The sequence below is a fragment of the Hoplias malabaricus genome, chromosome 12 (genome assembly GCF_029633855.1).
Source record: "Hoplias malabaricus isolate fHopMal1 chromosome 12, fHopMal1.hap1, whole genome shotgun sequence".
NCBI lineage: Eukaryota > Metazoa > Chordata > Actinopteri > Characiformes > Erythrinidae > Hoplias > Hoplias malabaricus.
This window is the reverse complement of record NC_089811.1, coordinates 24,289,812-24,309,738: the sequence shown is the minus strand read 5'-3', so window position 1 is coordinate 24,309,738 and position 19,927 is coordinate 24,289,812. Positions and strand designations below refer to the sequence as shown.

At 38.9% G+C, this 19,927-nt stretch overlaps 1 protein-coding gene and 1 long non-coding RNA gene across 2 annotated transcripts in view; one reads left to right on the top strand and one right to left on the bottom strand.

Moving 5' to 3' along the window:
• itgbl1 (integrin, beta-like 1) overlaps positions 1–19,927 on the bottom strand; it is a 120,687-nt gene that overhangs the window by 32,325 nt on the left and 68,435 nt on the right. Inside the window, exon 7 of the mRNA XM_066685829.1 lies at positions 19,616–19,762. Within this exon, the coding sequence (XP_066541926.1) occupies positions 19,616–19,762 (147 nt within the window). The remainder of the gene's footprint in view (positions 1–19,615; positions 19,763–19,927) is intronic.
• LOC136710361 (uncharacterized) overlaps positions 1–19,927 on the top strand; it is a 68,524-nt gene that overhangs the window by 3,162 nt on the left and 45,435 nt on the right. The window lies entirely within an intron of this gene.

Genomic DNA, 19,927 nt, shown 5'->3' with positions numbered 1-19,927 from the left:
GAGGACCCCAAAAGAGAACTGCAATATTGTAATGAACACTTTTTAATTGGCTTCAGTTTACGTCTGGCTCATCTGCACTTTCTCAAAGCTGACCTGTGATGACTAATCAAGAGGATTGAGACATATAATATATAATATAACCATACACTCAAGATGTTATTAAACAGTTCAGTAACATATTATTTAAATGTTACCTATATCAAGACATGAACATATCATCGCTGTCCAGTTAAATACATGTATCTTCATTTTACTTCAGTTTACTACATCATTTGAACACAGCAGCTGTCCTTCACATGTAAAAGTTTCATGATGAATGGACCAATAGAAATCCTCCAAAATGACTTGTATTATAACTTTTTACATTCTTAGATACATACTTTATAGATCCCAAAATAAATGTTTCCGCCTGTAGCAACAAACATTGTAGACTTCACATTGAACATTACAGATTTACAAAACCTGGTAAATCAGATCAAGCTATATTCAAGCAAACTCACTGTGACGGTACCCTCAAAGTTACATTTTTGTTCCTTTCATTTGGGGAACACAACTGTACCATACTCTATATTAATTGTAGATTTTAAAATTGTGTTAATTTCATACGCCCCATTTTATCTCAGGACATTTACACTGTACCTTTAGTGCACAATAATGGACCTCTACCATAACATTTTTCTGGGAGTGTACAAAAGAAAAATTCAATTTAAGGGAACATAGATGCAAAGGCCAAGAATAAATAATAAATATAAGGGAAACTATAGAAGCAAGGACAAATAACTGCCACAGCTGTACAAGAAGGTGCAGTTGCAACAAGAGACAGGATAATTAGTGTCAAAATGTGCAGTGTAAACAATGCGCAATTCACAAATGGCTAAAAGAGCTATTAGATTATGTCCATATGATCCTACATATGGGTCTTATACATAACGATTTAAGGTGAAATCTCTGAGTTGGTCCTTAGAGCAAAGGGATTAGAAGTGTTCAAGAAAGTTGTAGTTGCACTAACTGAACAGACCAATGTATGCATAGTGTACGTCACTCTGTATGTGACTCAGCCAGTCCTGCTGTGTCTTCTGGCCCCCCTGGGAAGAGTTGAGGAGCCTAATGGCTCTGGGGAGAAAGGATCTCCCAAGGCTGTCTGTAGAGCAGCCAGTGGAAAATGCTCCTCTTTCCTGTGATGGTGTGTAATGAGTGACCATCATTCTCCTGTTTGTACAGGAGCTGTTTGTCTCCTGAGCTGTTTGTACAATGAGGAAAGTTCAGTACATTTGACAAAGATTGGCTTATTGGCATATACCATGTATGGATGCACTAGTATTGCTTTTAATGGAGCATAACTGAGTAGAGATTCGGGACCTGGATAAGCATTAACACAAAATACAGAATACACTTTTCTAATTAGACAAGGTGAGAGCAGTGTGCCATTAAACCAGCCTCATTGTAATTGTTAACTGGTAATCACAAGTTCCCAAAGCAGTCAGCACTAAAGGAACTATGCCTGCAATTGCAATGTGAACAAGCTGGATTAAATCAGGAACTATGTGCCAATGTTTCCAACAAATTTAACACATCACTATATGTCCAAAAGTTTTAGACACCGCTTATTATTAGTGAATTTGTCAATAATTCAGTTTTGTTTTTCATTATAGCTTATGAACTGTGAATTTAATTATCCCTTTCAAAAAATCAAGATAGAGGCACCCATGTGAATAGAAAGCATTGGAATGCACTGGGAGACCCTGGAACAGCTGCACATGAGCTTAACCTTACCACACTCAATACCAAGTTCCAGCTAGAAGTGTATAAATCCACCTAGCATCAAGATGTGGAACTGCTATAGAGCACCATCTTATAGCTTTGATATGCATTACAGTGGCATTTATGATCCGAAACGAATCATCCATCCTCAGTTTTGTTGTGCTCATGGCTGCATGTGGCAAACCTTCAAATATAGATATTAGGGTACACATATTAAGGCTTTCCCAGCAGTGAAGATGCCATTTGAACAGAAAAGGAAGACAAGCCACCTATTTATCCCTATCATTTCAGAAGAAACTCTGGACGACCAGAAGTCTAAACTGTCCTTCTTGTGTGTCTCAGAAATCAGAGCACGCTGAGGTGTTCACCTGAGTGGAGAATGTGTATTCTGATGAAAGCTTTTACAGCTTTTCTTCCTTTAAAGGAAATGACAGCTTCTCTGCTCTGCGCTGCACCACTTGGCTGAATTCTCTGCTGGAGAACTCAAGCTACTCTAACTTTTCTTTTACTTTTCTGCCTTTTTTCCAGCACAGGATTTGGAAGGCTTTAATCAGAGGAGGAAATGAAAGGTCAGGCAGGACAGAGTCATGTTTAGATGGGGCATCTGGAGGCATCCTCTAATCAGAGTGCCATTCAAGTGCTGCCTGCTGTCAGTAGCCACATGACCAGCACAATGGCAGGGTGCTGTCTACTACATACTAATAAAGCCTGGTCACAGCCATATACTCATCAGCGTAACACTCTGGGAGATATTTACTAAGGCCTAACTGTCAACAGATGTACACTAGAATATAATGTTAGTGAAGTATAGTAGAGAGCAAATGTCTGAGACCACATTTTTAATTTGAATTAAAGCAGACATTAAGTATATATTATTCAATTTTCAGTCTAAGGGGAAAATCAGAAATGAATGCTGATTTCATTCTATATTACATTTGTATAGACCTCTACATGGGAATATTTGCCTCCAAAGATCAGTCTGAGAAGTTGGTTGCATTTTCTGCTTTTTTTGCAATGAAAGTAAACCAAATTTCAGCAGCTAGTTTAATATCATACTGTATGTCAGATATCCAGTGTCAGCAATTGTAAACACTTGGTCTATTTTAAACCTGTTTTCAATTCTCAATAACAGCTCCTTAGTACTAGAACCTAAAAGATACATCTCACAATGGATTGATGGACAGAAATTTCAGACCTGAATCAAGATCTTGGTCTTGCAACAATAAAGGCTTTAAGTACTGTTTATTAGAAGCTAAGCATTGTGGTGCTCTACTAGCTCTTGCATGGTTAAGTTCCCAGGTTAATTTGCATATTTTATATCCACTTTTGCACTCTTAAATTTTCAAATACTTTCACTATTCTCAAGTTTATTCATTCATTCATTCGCCATTTTTATCATTCTGATCAGGTTTGGTCGATAAACCCCAGGAAGGGTGCAAGATGCTAGCTCATCACATGACAACACACACATTTGAACAACTGCAAAAAGCCAATCCGCCTACCAGCATGTGTTGGAATTGAATTGGACTTGGGAATCTGAGTATTTGGAGGAAACCCATGCAGACACAGAGAAAACAAACCAAACTTCCCACAGACAGTAACTCGATGTGAGTGATCAAGTTTGACTCATTGTACGCAAGTTGATTCTCTTATTTTCAATCTCCTCAGAAACATCTAATGGTTTAAACTGGAAATATATGAAGTGTTATATGTGAGACCTTTGCCCATCACTAAATTTAGTTACAACCACATTGTTAGAGATGTAACAAGTTAAAATGGGGGATAGGGGTGTGTCTCTCATTTGTAATGAGACAAAACCCTTACAACAACAACCAGAATATCTCAGCATTGCACTATTGTGCAAAAGGATGTTATTTTTTTATTTGTTTTAATTGGTTGGCTTGTTGTATTTATTATCTGAGACTTAATGTCTCCTCTGGAGTCGGTTTAGTCTTTATTGTGAAATGTTGCCTTGTCTTTGCTCACAAAGAAAAGTGCTGCACAGAGTGATTGCAATCAGCACTAATTCAGCCCATTTATTTGAGACGATTATTCATCAAAACATGCAGTGCCACAAAACGTACAGGATGCCAGTCAACATCTGTGTGGTAAATGGAAGCCTTGTGCTTACTCTCTCCTCAGCAACAGCCCCTGAGAGCATTTGTCCTAGTGATTGCTGTGGGGCATATTCATATTCATGTTCATAATCAAGATGTATTCTTTACTGCTTTGGCACAGCACGTATACAGTCCATCAGTGGGCTAATGACTGGTATAAGCACCAACTCTCAGTCACTTCTGCTGCTGCAATCAGCCAAGACAAGATTTATATCCTGGCCAATATATAGCTTTTTATAGCTTAGCCCATATGTGGAGGTGGGAAGCAACTACATTCACTCCAGTGCAATATGAAGTTAAATATTTATATAAGTAACCAAGGTGTCATTGTGGTGCTACAGGTAGGGTCACTACTACACGGCCCCAGGGTCCTTAGGTTGTGGGTTCAATCCATTCCTCTGGCCCCAATCTGTGAGGAGTTGTTTGTTCTTCCTGTGTCTGCACGGGTTTCCTCCAGGTGGTCTGGTTTTCTCCCACAGTCCAAAAACACATGCTGGTAGGTGGAGTGGCTGTGCAAAATGCCCATAGGTGTGACTGGGTGAGTGTGGTGCCCAGTCATAAACTAATGTCTTGTCCAGGGTGTGCTCCTGCATGTGCTTAATGATTCCAGGTATATTCCGGACCCACCTGTGACCCTGAACTGGATAAAGAGCTCACAGACCATGAAAGTATGAATTAATAGGTCAGTCCATTACTAAGTAACATATGAAAAGATTCTTACTTTTCTGAGTATTTTCAAATATTTGTATCTAATTATATTGTTTCTTCTTAATTTGTTTAAAACACACACACACACACCACGGAGAACTACCCATGAAGCTCTGGCTCTGTTCTGTAGTGTTGCTACATCTAAACTGCCTCTCATTTTACTCCATCTCTGGTCATGGAGATTTTTAAATGGGCATTGGGTCTTTTTGGGTCTGGTAAAATAACATTAACTATGTTCCCTTGGTCATTTCATGAATGCGAGGCACTGTGTTTGTAGACCTGGCCACACGTACTCTGTAAAATGATTGGACACAGGGTGGGATGACAGGCAGGACCTCGGAGGGTGGGATCTATGAGCTCCACTCTGGACTTTGGCAGTTCTCAAGGAGAATATATTGCTTTAGAAATGCTGTGAGAGGCAGCTGTGTTTTTGCTTTGACTGTTTCCTTAGTCTATGATCACACACCCTCGACATTTTATGACTAATTACAGTAAATATCCTACAGATTGCTCCTTTAAGGGCGAACTGCTAATGTTAGCATTAGTGAACCTATCAGAAGAGCTGTCCAATTATGGCTGAATCCTAAAGACCTAGACCAGCTCCCACAGAATACAGAGCTGATTTTGGATTCCACAAAAAAAAAAAAATAATAATAATAATAATAATAATAATTATATATATATATATATATATATATAAAATTAAATGTTCAAGTGTGTACACTTTTTTTTCTTATTTATCCTGTGTTTACAGGAACTATGTATTTTCTTTGATGCTGAAAAAATAAAAACTGGTTTACATACTACAGCAAAATGTGATAGTGGCTCATTAAACAGGATCCAATATAAGCCCACACTTAAGCTCTGTACACTTTTCTTTTGAACAGAACAGTGGGATCTGCATACAACACCATGGCACAAATTATTTACAGATAAATTTACAGATTATAAGTAAATTTAAAAAAATAGAATTAAATGTTGCACATGCAGATCCCACTGTTCTGATTACAGTTATGTATATGCACACATATCTTATGCTGATGGATTTTTATTATTATTATTATTATTTTTAATTCCATTGCACTTTTCTTAAAAATTGCAGTTTATTTTCTTGCTTACAGTATTGCAGTATATCACAATATATTGAATCATAACCCCTGTATCTTGATATGTATCATATCGCTATGTTCTTTTCAAGGGAGGAGGGGCGGGGCTTTTTATGTTTCCTCTCCATAGCTGACTTTAGCTGTTTCATATATGTTACTTAAGATGGAACTGACTCTTAAGGTGAGACAGTTCTTTTTTATAGATTTAGTATGTTGCCTGTCTTCTAAATAGTTCAAAATGGACTTACTAATAACTTCACTTTTTAATTATAAGGAGATTTTACAAAATTGCAAGTGGACACATTCAGTTTTATTGCAGTCATTATTTTAAGCAAAAATCTATATTTTTAACTGAGTATGGATTTAGTTTGCACTACCCTCTTCTGTTCATATGTTCCTACACAGCCCTCACAGACCGAGCAGAAGGGGAGCCTTAGTAAAAGCGGTGGACAGGTTTTATAGAGGCTGCAGAGAGCTCTTCAAAGTAAGGGTTTCCTTGAGGAAATTCCAGACGTCTCCAAGATTTTTTGACTCTTGCTCTTCAGGAAACGGAGCAGCTTGGCCACAGATCTGTTTCACATGTCACAGTCTCTGAGCTTTATTTATTTATTAAAAAAAAAAGCTTAGCCTTATTCTTAACTCCTTTTCTCAAAGAATAGCCCTATCCAACTCTAATTTACAAGCATCTGACTTCTCACAATACTCATATTTCAAAAACTAAGCTCACAACACTGGGAGTGAAGAAAATGCATGATTTGTGCGTTACCACACATTTATTCAGTTATTTATCGATGCTGTACCCAAGTCAGACAAAAACATTAAAATGACCTGCTTGTATCTACACTCATCCGTTCTATCAGCTCTATATAGTTTCACTCTATAGTTGTGTAATTGGAGTGTATGCCACCTCTTCTGTATATGTTGGCATGTCTCTTCCACCCTGTTCTTCAAAACCTACAGGACCACCATAAAGCAGGAATTTGAAGTATTTGCTATGATCCGTATCAGAGACAGCAGGGCAGCTGGTGTTTTTAACCCCCTAAGTGTCACCGCTGGATTGAGAACCGTGCACCAACCAAAACTATCCAAACAACAGCAGCGTCCTGTGGGCAGTGTCCAGTGACCACTGATAAAGGACTAGAGGATGACCAACACAAATGATGCAGCAATAGATCAGTTGTCTCTGACTTGGCAACTACAAAAGGGACCATTGGGAGAATATGACTCTCTAAGTTAGGGTGACCAGACATCCTCTTTTACCCGGACGTGCCCTCTTTTTTAGACTTTTTAGACTAAAAAATGTCTGGGCGGAATTTCACAAACGTGCGGGATTTTGTTTTCCTAGAGCTTACATAGAACTTTGAGAAGCGTTTCATTCACAAACTAGTCCCGCCCTCCCCTACTCCATTTGGTTCGCTTGAGTGAGAAGGGGAAGTGGTGAAGTAGCCTAAAATCTTCAGATTGCACGGTCTGACTGCTTGGTCGATAACCTTCTCTGTAAACATTTAATTAAAAAAGCCCCCCCAAGAGACGTGTCCTCTTTTTCACCATCTCAGATCTGGTCACCCTATCTAAGTGGCTGTGGAACTCACTATAAAAGGACTTTGTCACTGAAGTAAATGTTTTACACTGAATATTGTATATAAAATGAGTGTTCAGCGATAGTTCTCTTTGTCAACACAGAGGAAGCTCCTCCGCCTTCATATGCTGTCAGTCGTTAGACCACGCCCCTCTCTGCTGATGTCCCGCCTCCCACGCGAGAAAAGGGTCAGAAGTCTGAAACTGAAACACAAGGATCCGAAACTGAAAAAAAAGATCTGAAAGTGAAAATAAGATCTGTGACTGAAAAAAAAGATATGAAACTAAAAAGATTTGAATCTGAAAACATAAAAGCTTTAATTGAAAAATATAAGACTTCAAATATCAAAATATATAGGAACATTGAAAATAATTTTTTTATTAATAATAATAACATAATTGAATCAAACTTCTATTTAAAATGAAAAAAAATCATCCTACACTTTTTTATTTTTTAATTTTGAATGCACCATTGTTCAATATCAAGATTTGAACTTTCAGTTACAGATTTTTTTCAAATGAAGAAAACTTTTGACCCTAATATAGCTTTATAGTATTTGACAGTGTTGGGCAAACTACTTGTAAAATGTAGTGGGCTAAGCTATCACTTACACAACAATAAATTAAGCTTCACTACACCAAAGCTACCACCAAAGGCTCTCCTTGCCTTTTCTCCATCCTCTCGTGCTGTATGTGTGTGTGTGCTGCTCTCAGTACCTCTGCTGGTTCCACTGCCATGCGCATGTGCATGTTTCAAAAGACAGACAAGCTCAGAGTAGAAGCTCGCACATGAGCATACTATATTTGTGTCTGATTGTTGCGTTTCAAATTCATGCTCCACAACAAACCTCTGCTTTTCTCAGACATGTCCTGGAAAATATAGGTTTTGTGGACGTTACGTCGCTACTTGATCAAAAACATAATGTAACTACTGGAAAGCTATTTGATTCAGGAATCAGCGACGCTACTGCCAAGCTACAGCAAAATTTTGTTAAACTAATAACTTCGCTACATGTAGCGGCTCTACCGCCCATCACTGGTATTTGGTCTACATGGCAGATAAAATATATTTCATTCATAAATGGATTGGCGTATTGCCTTTATCAATATAATACATGTGGCATATATAAAAATAAATTAATAACTGAATCTCAAAATTAAAAACTGAATATCTACCCAATGGACAAATATTTGAAGAAAATATTCAGATCAGCAGTAGTTGAAGTTTCAGAAAAATCTTAGATCTTAGATTTATTTTTCATTTAATTATTATTCAGCCACTACACAGAAAAAAATGCAAGCAGCCTGTGATATTTTGTTGCAGGAATGGGCCACAAATATATATATATATATATCCCCTTCATACTTCTCTCTTGTGTACATACACAGTATATTCTGTAGTTTAGTGTGTGCTCTTGTGGTTTAGTCCTTGGTTTGGGAATCCCTCATTTAGGGCTGGACCCCTGCAGAGAGCAAAGCGTGAACAATTTGCATTGACTTGGCTTGGCTGACAGCCCCATAATTGTGTGAATGAAATTCAGAGTGGAGGAAACTTGTGTAATTACCTGCTGTCAGGCTAATGGATGTGAGCCAGCAGACCTATAGCTCCAATCATGCTTGAAATTCTATGTAAACAGATGTATAAATCATCATTTGGGAGCCTCTCTCCACCCCACCCATCAAAGACCACACTATAAATATGGAGGGACAGTGAGTCTGTAGGTCTGGAGATGTGTGGGGAATCCACTGATATTAGCAAAGAAAGCCCTTTGCCATGTAAATATTCCGTACACTGTCTGAAAAAAAGTTAATTTGCAAAACACTTGACTTTAGGTCTACCTGCATCTTGTAACGGTCTAGTCTCTAAACCCTTACAATAGTATATAGAGATAGTCAGGGCTCCAGAGCATGTGTTCCTTGCACAGAAATAAATACTCTCTAACACAGACAGCATACACAAAGCGTGTATTATACAGTATATGACATAACCCAATACCCACCAAAACACTCCCACAATCAATATCAATATACAAGTTTACACCAATCATAAAGAATTAACTACATTAAAGGTGTCTTCCAAATTGGACTCACCAAGAAAAGACACTGTATAATTTACTTCCCCTAGTCTTTTCAAAACATTCGCTGGACCTTTCCATTATGGCGCTAGTTTTGCATGGGTGTGATCTGACTCACATCATTTTACAGACCTGGAAACTTGTAGACTTCCTTTTGGCATTGTAGTAGTGTGCTTGATTGCTCTGAGCCCTGAACACATTTAGCTTGACCTGTTCAAGAAGTTGTTGTTGTCTACCTGTGGTGTCATATGCATCATGCTCAGGTGAAACAGACCAATGGGTGAGTCTCTCCAATAGGCCTTTCGATTTTCTACCTAATGCAACCTCTGCTGGAGAAAAAAAACAGTACTTTCCTGCCAAGCGGTGTTGATGGCATACCTGAACTCATAGATCCATCTATCCCACTCCCTATGGCATTCTTGAACATAGGAGGCGATCATGATTTTGAGGGTACGGTTCACCAACTCTGTCAGGTTGGTCTGAGGGTGGTAGGCCGTGGTCAGATTTTGGATGACTCCCCACCATTTGCAAATGTCATTCAAGAAGTGCGAGGTGAATTGTGCGCCTCTATCTGACAGTAAGTACACTGGGGTACCCCATCGCTTAAAGATGTCTTTTATTAGTATGGCTGCAACTTGAGGTGAAATAATTCCACCCACTTGCTGCAATAATCTACTATTACCAACAGGTATTCATTTTGCTTTGTACTCTTTGGGAAAGGCCACATGATGTCCACTCCCATCATGTACCCAGGTTGTAATACTGGTGTGGATTGCAGGTGTCCAGGCAGTTTGGTCACTCTTGGTTTGTATTTTTGGCATGTGACACACTCCTTGCAATGTCTCCAGATGTATGTCAAACCAATACGCTACCTCTGACACACGCAATAAAGTCTTCAGTCTGCCCAAGTGCCCACTGAGGGGGTTTTTATGAGCAAATTGTAAAAATGCTCCCCACAGAGTTTTAGGCATATAGAGTTGGAGGGTATGACCTCCTTGATCACACTTCACTACACACCTAAACAATAATCCATTTTTCACTATATAGGGGATTCGTTCAGGGTCTAGATTTGAAAGTAATTTCCTTATCAGTTCCTGTACTTCTTCATTTGCCTGCTGTGTATTGCTTATGTCGGTCCAGTCTAATGGCAATGATTCTGCTGGTGTCACTGTTTTGCAGGCAGCAGTGATACCCTGCTGCAGTTGAGAAGTCTGGCCTTTTCGGTATACCACTTTAAAATTAAACTCCTGGAGTCACAGTGTTCATCTAGTCAGTCATGATGAAGGATTTGGATGGTTAAATACCCAGGTAAGTGCATAATGGTCCACTGTGGCAAATGTAATCACAAATGTGACCACTTCAAAGTGTGTACCTTCCAGATATGCTCTCCACTTCTCTATGGCCCATACTACTGCCAAACACTCCTTCTCAGACACTGCATATGCCTTTTCTGCTCCATTGAACAACCTAGAACCATAAGCTATCACATGTTCTTCACCTCCTTCCTCTTGAGTCAGCATTGCACCGATGTCCATCTCACTCGCATCAGTTTGCACTCTAAACATCTGCTGAAAGTTCTGTGGTCTAAGCACTGGTGCACACAGGAGGGCTTTTTTAATTTCCTTAAAAAGCTCTTTGACATTCTTCTGTCCAGTTCCACCTTACGCCTTTCCGTTTCAGGACATGCAAGGGTGCTACTCTCATTGAGAAATTAGATGTAGTGATGGTACCAGCCTGCAAGACCCAGGAACCGCTGTATCTCCTTGATATTTTTTGGAGTGGGAAACTCACTGATGGCTTTCACCTTATCTGGATCAGTCTGTATTCCATCAGCAGTGATGACATGTGCTAAAAAAGTAAGAGAGTGACGCATCAAGTTACATTTCTTTAGGTTGAGTGTCAAACCAGCTCGTGACAGACACTGGAATACCCCCTCAAGGTCTTTAAGATGTTGCTCCTCACTTCAGGAATACACAACCACATCATCAATATACACAAAGCTGTTCTTTCCCTTCACCTTCCTAATGACTTTTTCCATCAGGCACTGAAAGGTAGCTGTGGAATTTTTAAGTCCAAAAGGCAAACGTAAAAACTCAAATGTCCCTTCGTGTGTGACAAAAGCTGTCTTTTATACACTCGTTGTGTCCATGCTCACCTGCCAATACCCACTCCTTAAATCCAGAGTGCCCCATGCAGAGACTCTAGAATTTCCTGAATCTGCGGCATCAGGTAAGAATCCAGATGTGTCTTATTATTCAGAGCTCGGTAATCTACACAAAATCCCATTCCCCCATCCTTCTTTGGTACAAACACCATCGGTGATGCCCACGGAGTTGAATGGACAAATAATATCTAGATGGCTTGACTGATTAATTGCTGCTGTGCCACGGGAAATCTGTATGCTCTTTTTCGAATCGGTACCTCATCGGTAGTTATGATCTGATGTTGTAGGTTTTCCGTGTGTCCAATTTCATCTGTTCATTTGGCCAACCAAAGGGTAAATCTTCCAGTTGTCTGCAGTCTTCTCCTGACACTTCTGCCATACTCACCAGGTGCTGTATATGAGCCACTGCCTCTGTTGATATTGTGGGAGCAGGTGGAGCAATATACAGATGTAAGTATGCAGAATCTTCATTTCATAGTTGCAGCAGTTTCAGAGAAAGTGAATTCCTGTATGACACCACGAGAATCAGGCAAGCTATATGTCAGATTGTCAAAGTTGATGCTGATTTCACTTTCTGAAAGAAAATTTAGCCCAATGATCAATGGAAAGTCTAGGTCTGCGTCGGACATGATGTACAAGGACAGGTGAAGTTGTTTCCCTTGTAAAAGACACTGCCAGTCGGTCGTTCCCAGCGCTCTCTGGACTCGTCCGTCAGCAAGCATGAATATACATCCTCTGGTGGGTTGCCAGATTTCTATGGGCCGTTTCAAACTTCACCAATATGATTCTTTAATGAGAGAGTATGTGCTTCCAGTATCAATCATAGCTTGGCAATGGTGTAAGTCAGTGGTGATAGGTAACTTCAGTGACTTGGGTTGCTTGGGTTGCACTGCAGCATACTGGTCCTTTGTTCTGTTTGGAAGTGTTTAGTTTTTTTTTCCCCCTTCTTGGTTAACTTGTGCCCAATACGTTCTGGCTTGAGACAGATCCTTCTCGACAAGAGTTACAATTCAGATTAGTTCCTCCACTGTTTTTACGGTTCCTCGTAAAGGCTAGCTAGTCTGGGGTTGCAGCTTCTCAGTATGCCTTGCATTATTTCCTTCTCAGGCATCCTTTTTCTCCACCTGATGCAAAGAACTTGATATTGATAAGCAAAGTTAACAGACAGGTGATAGAGTTTAAGTGGATGAAAATAGTCTGTTTAGATGTATGGAGATTATAGTGTGATGTTTGTTACTCTGATGATTATTGAAAGTTCAAATAAACAGTCCAACTTCAAAATGTCCAAGAAAGAGTAGACCAGTCCTTGGGGTGATATAAGGGGATATTAAATGTAGAAAGAATATTCCTTCTGGATAACAAGAGCAAAAAGACAACTTAATTTATACCTATACCCTGAATACTGACCTAAGACTTACCATTCTTTTACTCACATTTACTGTACATGTAATACTTACTGTATTGAGTTTTCTCAATACAGGATTTGGCAAACCAGGAACCAAACATGATTGTTTGCATGCTGCCTACACAGAGAATTCTTCCTCTCTTGTTGCCCCTCTCAAATAAAAATAGCTCCCTACTGCATCTAGTGGCTAGCGATGGCAAAAAACAAAACAAAAAAACATGTATACAAGGGACAAAAACATGGATCTCCATTTTTCTGTTGATTTTTAATTTACTACATCATTTTAACACTGCAACTGTCCCTCACATTGTATGAACATGTTTTGATGAGTGGGCAAATAAAAATGCTCTAAAATTACTTCGAATAATATTTATTTTGACTCCCATTGAAAGTTTAGAAGGGATCACTGGAAGCAGAAGAGTCCAGTGGTTCCCCGTGGGATTTGTTTTGAGATAAGACCATTTACAAACCAAGACCATTTACTGTAGGTGTTGATACATTTATTCCACCTTTATGATGCATTAACTAAGAATGAACCTTAGAAATTGACCCTTATCCAAGTACAATGGAATTTTCATTATAACACACACATGAACCCAGTTGTTATTTAATACATTCTAAAATGTGTAGTTCCAGTCCTAAAAACTGATTGGCTGATCCACATTCAAAGTGGATGCAAAATGCACGATACACACACACACACACACACACACACACATTACCACCTCACCACATCTGAATTCCACATGAATTTGCCACTATAATAAGCTCAGTCAGTTTTATTATTCAGTTTTCCCCAAAGAGCGTGTTATCTGGACATATTAACAGCTTAGATTAACAGTTAGTTTAGAGTAAGATTCCATTCAGACAGAGGACAAAAGTCTGTTTTTCTACTGTAATTTGGGGGTTCAAGTGGGTTCAAGCACAACTCCGGGTGACAGTTTGTGAGGAGTTTGGTGTGTTCTCCCTGTGTCGGTGTGGGTTTCCTCTGGGTGCTCTAGTTTCCTCCCACAGCCCAAAACCATACGTTGCTAGGTGGATTGGTGACTCAAATGTGTCCATAGGTGTGAGTGTGTGTAGCCCTGTAATGGACTGGCACCCCCTCCAGGGTGCGTCCCTGCCTTGCGCTCAGTGATTCCGGGTAGGCTCTGGACCCACCTGGAACCTGTTGAACTGGATATGCGGTTACAGACAATGAATGAATGAATGAATGAATGAATTGTTATTACAGCACAATTGTCACTTAATATTTTTCTTTATATCTTTAATATCTTTACAAACATAACCAAATACAGAAGCATCGACCGAGGAGCAGTAAACAAGCCCTAAGAAGCATTATGATCTGTGCAATTTGTAACCATAAAGTCCCAAATAACTTTCTGCCGGTAAATATTATATTTGCCAGGAAATGTTTGAATCTCACATCCCATCCTTGAATTTATTGGCAGGCTGCAAAGCTACTGCAGTTCCTGTAGAGTATGATTGTTTTGCTGACATCTGTGATTAAACACTGTTCTGTTTGAAGATAAATATGAATGCACCTGCATGTGCCATCCTTTGCAGTTCAATCACAGAGGCTTACCTAAACAGATTTACAAAAGGGCCCTCCCTTTTCCCTATCTCTCAGCATAATGCAAGCCAGTGGAGGAATCTGTTAGCTAACACAACAAAACTGGCAGTGTGTTCCCTACCAAGCAGGTTAAACTGTCAAATGATGTTCAGAAAGAAGTGGTGGTATTTCCCATGACTTGTAAGAAATGTTAATATTCACCTTCCCAGATCTACTTCAAGATCTTTTTCTTAATGGTATTTGTGTGCCTGTTTCACTGAGGTGTAAATATGAGAAGACCCAAGGGGTAAATTCTCTTGTAATTAATCAACATAGCAAATGAATCCAAATTGTGGTGAAATTTTTAAACAATGTAGTCGCTATAAACAAATAGCTACATGACTGAAATGGCCTATATATTTACTATTAGGGCAAACCTTTTTAAATTTTAAAATATTTGGAGCTGGAGTGAACCTGCCTGGAATCAATTTAATTGACTGGGAATATGGATTGCGCCAATGTTTGTAACATGGATTTATTTGTTTAGACTAAAATTCTTGTTATGTTAAACCTGATTTTTACCAGGTTTAATGGTAAATGGTTTTCATGGAAGTAAAACTGTAACATGGAAACCAAACTCTTCATTCCAGTAGGATCCAATACTGGAATCATATTTTCAATGGTAAAAATGTCAAAGGAAGTGGGGTGGGACCAAAGAAATCCAAACTAAGCACTACTAATAACTAATCCAAAAAACGTTTTTGTGTGCCAGGTTAGTTGTTCTGTGGGTTTAAACTATAAGTTTGTTGCAACAGTTTAAGATAATTTGCTAGAGGAATTAAACCTAATTAAGCCTCCTACTGCTACTTAATCTTTTCTTTATAATTACAATAATAGAACTCTCAAATCCTCATCCCACTTCTCTCTGCTCCATCCTATAGTGAACAGTTTTTTGTTATATGATGTCTGGATTGAAATATTTGTCGCTCAATATTCTTGTTGAAATATTGGCTCTTGTATTCTGGACACTACAGGGATTTGATTATACATCAGAAACTCTGCCAGTGCTCTACCCACTCCCACAGTCCAGGCCTCCTGCCAGAGGTGGTATTATTTCAGGTGCTGTGGTGGAAATATGACCCAAATGCTCTGGACATGGAAAATATCAGGACCCTGATTCAAGAAGCATATGATTGCATATTTGGCTTGTTTTGGCTTTCAGCAATATCTCTGTTAATTACACCAGTTCTTGGTTAAAAACAGTGACATACACTGGTCAATGGTAAATAAATATAGTCCTAAAACTAATTTAAGTGATATATCAATATAAAATTTGTGGCTTTAAAGAAATTTGAAATTCTTCAAGATCCAATTTTCTTTGTGATATCTATTACAGTTTCTCCCACTTTGCTGAAGGAACAGCCTTTACTTTTCTTGGGAAGGCTGTAGACTATATGGTGGAATATGGTGGAATAGAGTTATTTGAGGGAGTCACTTTATGAAGGGCTTTAAAGTGGTTTAATGGCATTATTATACTTTAAGATTATTTTTATATCAGTGGCATGAAATGGTCTTAAAATGACAATAACATAATTTATCGCAATGATTTCAGGGACAGCATATTGACCACAAACAATGTCTATTTTACAGGCCTAGTTATTTGTACGTAGTACAAAGAGTACTGAAATGTAACGTGGCTGCTAATATTTATTAATTGTTTTTATTACCAAATAAACTCATTTCTTACTCGAGTTTTTTAGTTTTGTAGAACTCTGTTTGAGTTTACTTTCATGCAGTTAGTGCTCTCCTGAATTTAGTCAGTTCCACCTTATGTAATCAGAAACAGCAAAGATATAGAACTATAGAACAGGTATAGAGCAATATCCTAATCTCAGTGCGTGATTTTCAACGTTTGGAGGTCTCCTTGTTGTCTGAACATCTCCAGATGCCATTTTTTGTAAAACAAACTAGACAGGTTTCCAGTGCGCAAACAGACTGAAGGACTATCACATGGTGAGGAAACATTCGAACTATTCTATGTAACTTTTAGAGGAGTGTAGAAAACTATTTCTACTGAAAGGAAGAGGTAATAAAAATAGTAGCAGGCCTAGAGAGTGGTGTTGTGAATTCTTGTCTTGCAGAAAAGTACATTGATTATTTGTGAAGTTAAAGCTGGAAGTATTCCATTTTGGCCTTTTTATAGACGTTACAGCACATATTTCAGGGCAGAGGTTGTGAAGTATGGAGGAGGATGAAGTCTGAATGGTGATTTGAGGAGCCACAAAAGCCCTCTGAGTTTTCTTTTATTTTATAAATAAGCCCAGAGGAAGGCAGACTCCATTAAAGCACAATTACCCCTGCACATCTTTGGAGGAACAAGACCATTACTACTGCACCTTGCTATTCTTAGTCAGGAACAAAGGCAGTAACGCTCTTTTTGAGCAACTGTGCAAGCTCTGACTCATCTAATGAGGGACTGCTCTTCCTTCGCTCTCATGCTGAGACACCATTTGGAGGTTATATAGGCCAGCAGTCGCTACTCATTTCAAGTACAAGACTGGAGGTGTTTCATGACAAAGGAACAGGACAAAAAAACAGCTGAAAAAAAAACAATGAAATAGTCACCCCAGCTGATCTAGAAGAATAGATTAATCAAAGCATTATTAATATACCTCTAATACTGATGGTCCCCTGTGACAGCCCAAGTCTGTCATCTCTATGCACTTACCAGTGAACTGCAAACCACAACCACCACAGCATCCAGTTTGCTGGTCATAGCAGTGTAATAGGCAATAATAGGAGACACAAACCACAGATCATTAGATGAGGTCTTTCTCCACTCAGCCAGCGTAGGAAGTCTCTCCAGTCATGAGGCAGTTGCTATCAAAACACTGACCCGCTTTTCTACAAAACATACTCAGCCTTAACCTGCATGCATCATGAAATGGAGGGACAGTCTTGCACACAAACCAGATGAAAGCAACCCCTCTTCTCTGCAGTCACAGATATTCCATTGAGCCTAGTCCTTGCTGTTCTCACAGTGGATTGTAACACTTCCTCTAGTGAACTGAGCACATACAGTTTGTATAATCGTTATAGACAAGCTTTTCCAATAGAATGGGAGCAATGGGATGCTTTAGAGTAGTTGTACATAAGCTTTAGTCATTAAGTTCCATGCCAAGTGTGGGCTACAGTTGTATATAGACCCTCCGAATTGGAGAGTGGGCCAATGGGTGTTTGTTACATGTTGATATGAATTTATGGTATGATGTTTGCAACATTATAAAAAGGAGACAGTTCACAGTCTCCTCAGTGCTGTCTGTTTATTAAAGTCCAGGCATTCAGAAAAAAGCCTATCAAATTTCACATTACAAGCCTCAATAATCCAAATATTTTTTCTATCCTTTTTAATTTGTCTCTTTTTATAGTGCACATTCAAGTATCTAAGTGGCCTGTATCTGTCTGTAATTTAAATGTATCCATCCCTGCATGCACACCTCTGTAACTATGTTGTCAACAAAGTAATGTCATACTTTTGAGACAAAAAATGATTAAATTGGAAAAGTAGACCTGTTGGTAGCTCATGTGCTTCTTGCAATATGCTCGGGAGGGCAGTAAGCAGCTCATTGACTATAAACGTTTAGGACATGAAGACGAAAGGGGCCAGCTGGCTACTGCACCAAGAGATTGGCTGAATCTCAAATGTTTCCCACTAACCTGTGTAGTGCCCAAGTCATAAAATAATGTTTTTTGCTCTGACGTATTCCATTGTATGACAAATTTTAAAACAATTTATAATTGGGTTTAAGCCTCACGTCTTGCTTTCAAACTAGTGTCCTGTCTGGGCGCAGTAGGCTTAGTTTTATAATCCGTGAAGCGCATAATGTAGGGAATATTGTGCTATTTGGGACACAGACCGAGCCTCTCCTCCATTGTTTTGCTGTGCTGCTGGTGCTCACATTCATATTACACACCTATGAATTAGATACATATCCATTCTAGGACCATATATGAAAGTGACTAAATTCTGATTTGACAATATATATATATATATATATATATATATATATATATATAAAACTGGGGGTTTAACAAAATGGCTGCTTAGTGGACAAACTTTCTTTTATTTCTTTTATGGCCTATGGTTTACTCTCCATCCGTGGCTCTCCATTCACTCTTCACACTATTCCAAAGTACGCACATGTGCAGAGAACGGCAGAGGCTCCTGCCAAAACAAACATTCCTGCCATTGCGCTGCAAAATTGCTCAGTGTAACTTGAAATAATATCTTGGTGCAATTAAATTTTCCTCTACTGTAAACCTCAGCTAAACTGAGCTTAGAGGTTCCAAATGTCGCTGAAAAAAAATCTTTATCAAATTATCTTAGTGGAAACCCCTGAAAAAACCTTGTACGTTCTTTGTTTAGTTTCTTTCCCTTTCTTTCATTCCACAGCTGCATTTAACACTATAAACATTTTACAACAAATAACTAACAGACCAATAGATTTTTTAGCGAACTTAGCTACTTTATGGTCAATCTAACATTGACAATGTCATTAGCTGAACTGATCAAATTATTATAGAAAATATCAGTGTAAATTTAGAACTGCAAACCACATTCTCATCAGATGAGTTTTTGACATCGGTACCAGTGTTTGTCATGTTATGTGCATATAAATACTGGTTCTTGAGTTCAAGTTCTGGAGGAGATCTTTAATTTGGCTTCTGTGTGACTGCTGTTCAGGACCTGTCTATACAAACACAAAACACATCCACTAAACCTGACAGATTGTGCTGGAATCCAGCCCTCTGGGATTAAAATTATAAACCGTCCATCCAAGACTGGAATTGAAGTACCCCTCAAGTATAAACTGATGAGTTTGTACTGGACAGGAATTGAAGAACACCTTGGGAGTGCATTTGAAATTCCTTTTCCATTTTTCCGTGCATTTACGTTACATAGTCGTATACATACGTACACATGAATTAATTACATCAAAATATTTATTTGTAAACCATAGAAGCATTTGTACTTTTCTGAGCATTTAAATCATAATACTAATCTACAAACATATAATTGATGTATGAAAATGCAATGACACCGGTCTGAAATCCATTCACTACCAAGTAAGTCTTAGGTTGTGTGCATTACCTCTCCCAAAGCAGGGCAACTTCGAGGTTCCCCTGCATTTCTTTAGACTGGCCTCTGCAGAGTGGGAGCAGGACAAAGGATGCTCACACTTCTTTCCTGTCCAGCCCTCTTTACAGTCACACCTCCCACAGTTACACTGACCGTGACCTTCAAAAATGGGAAGAGGAGAGAGAAAAAAAAACAACAACAACACAGAGCAGGATTTAGAGTCCTCAAAGGATGGGGGATCAGCTTAAACTGGGCCTGGAGCTGCTGTGGAGACCGGCACAGATAATCCTGCTGTGTGTGTGGGTGGGTGGGTAATTTTGTGTG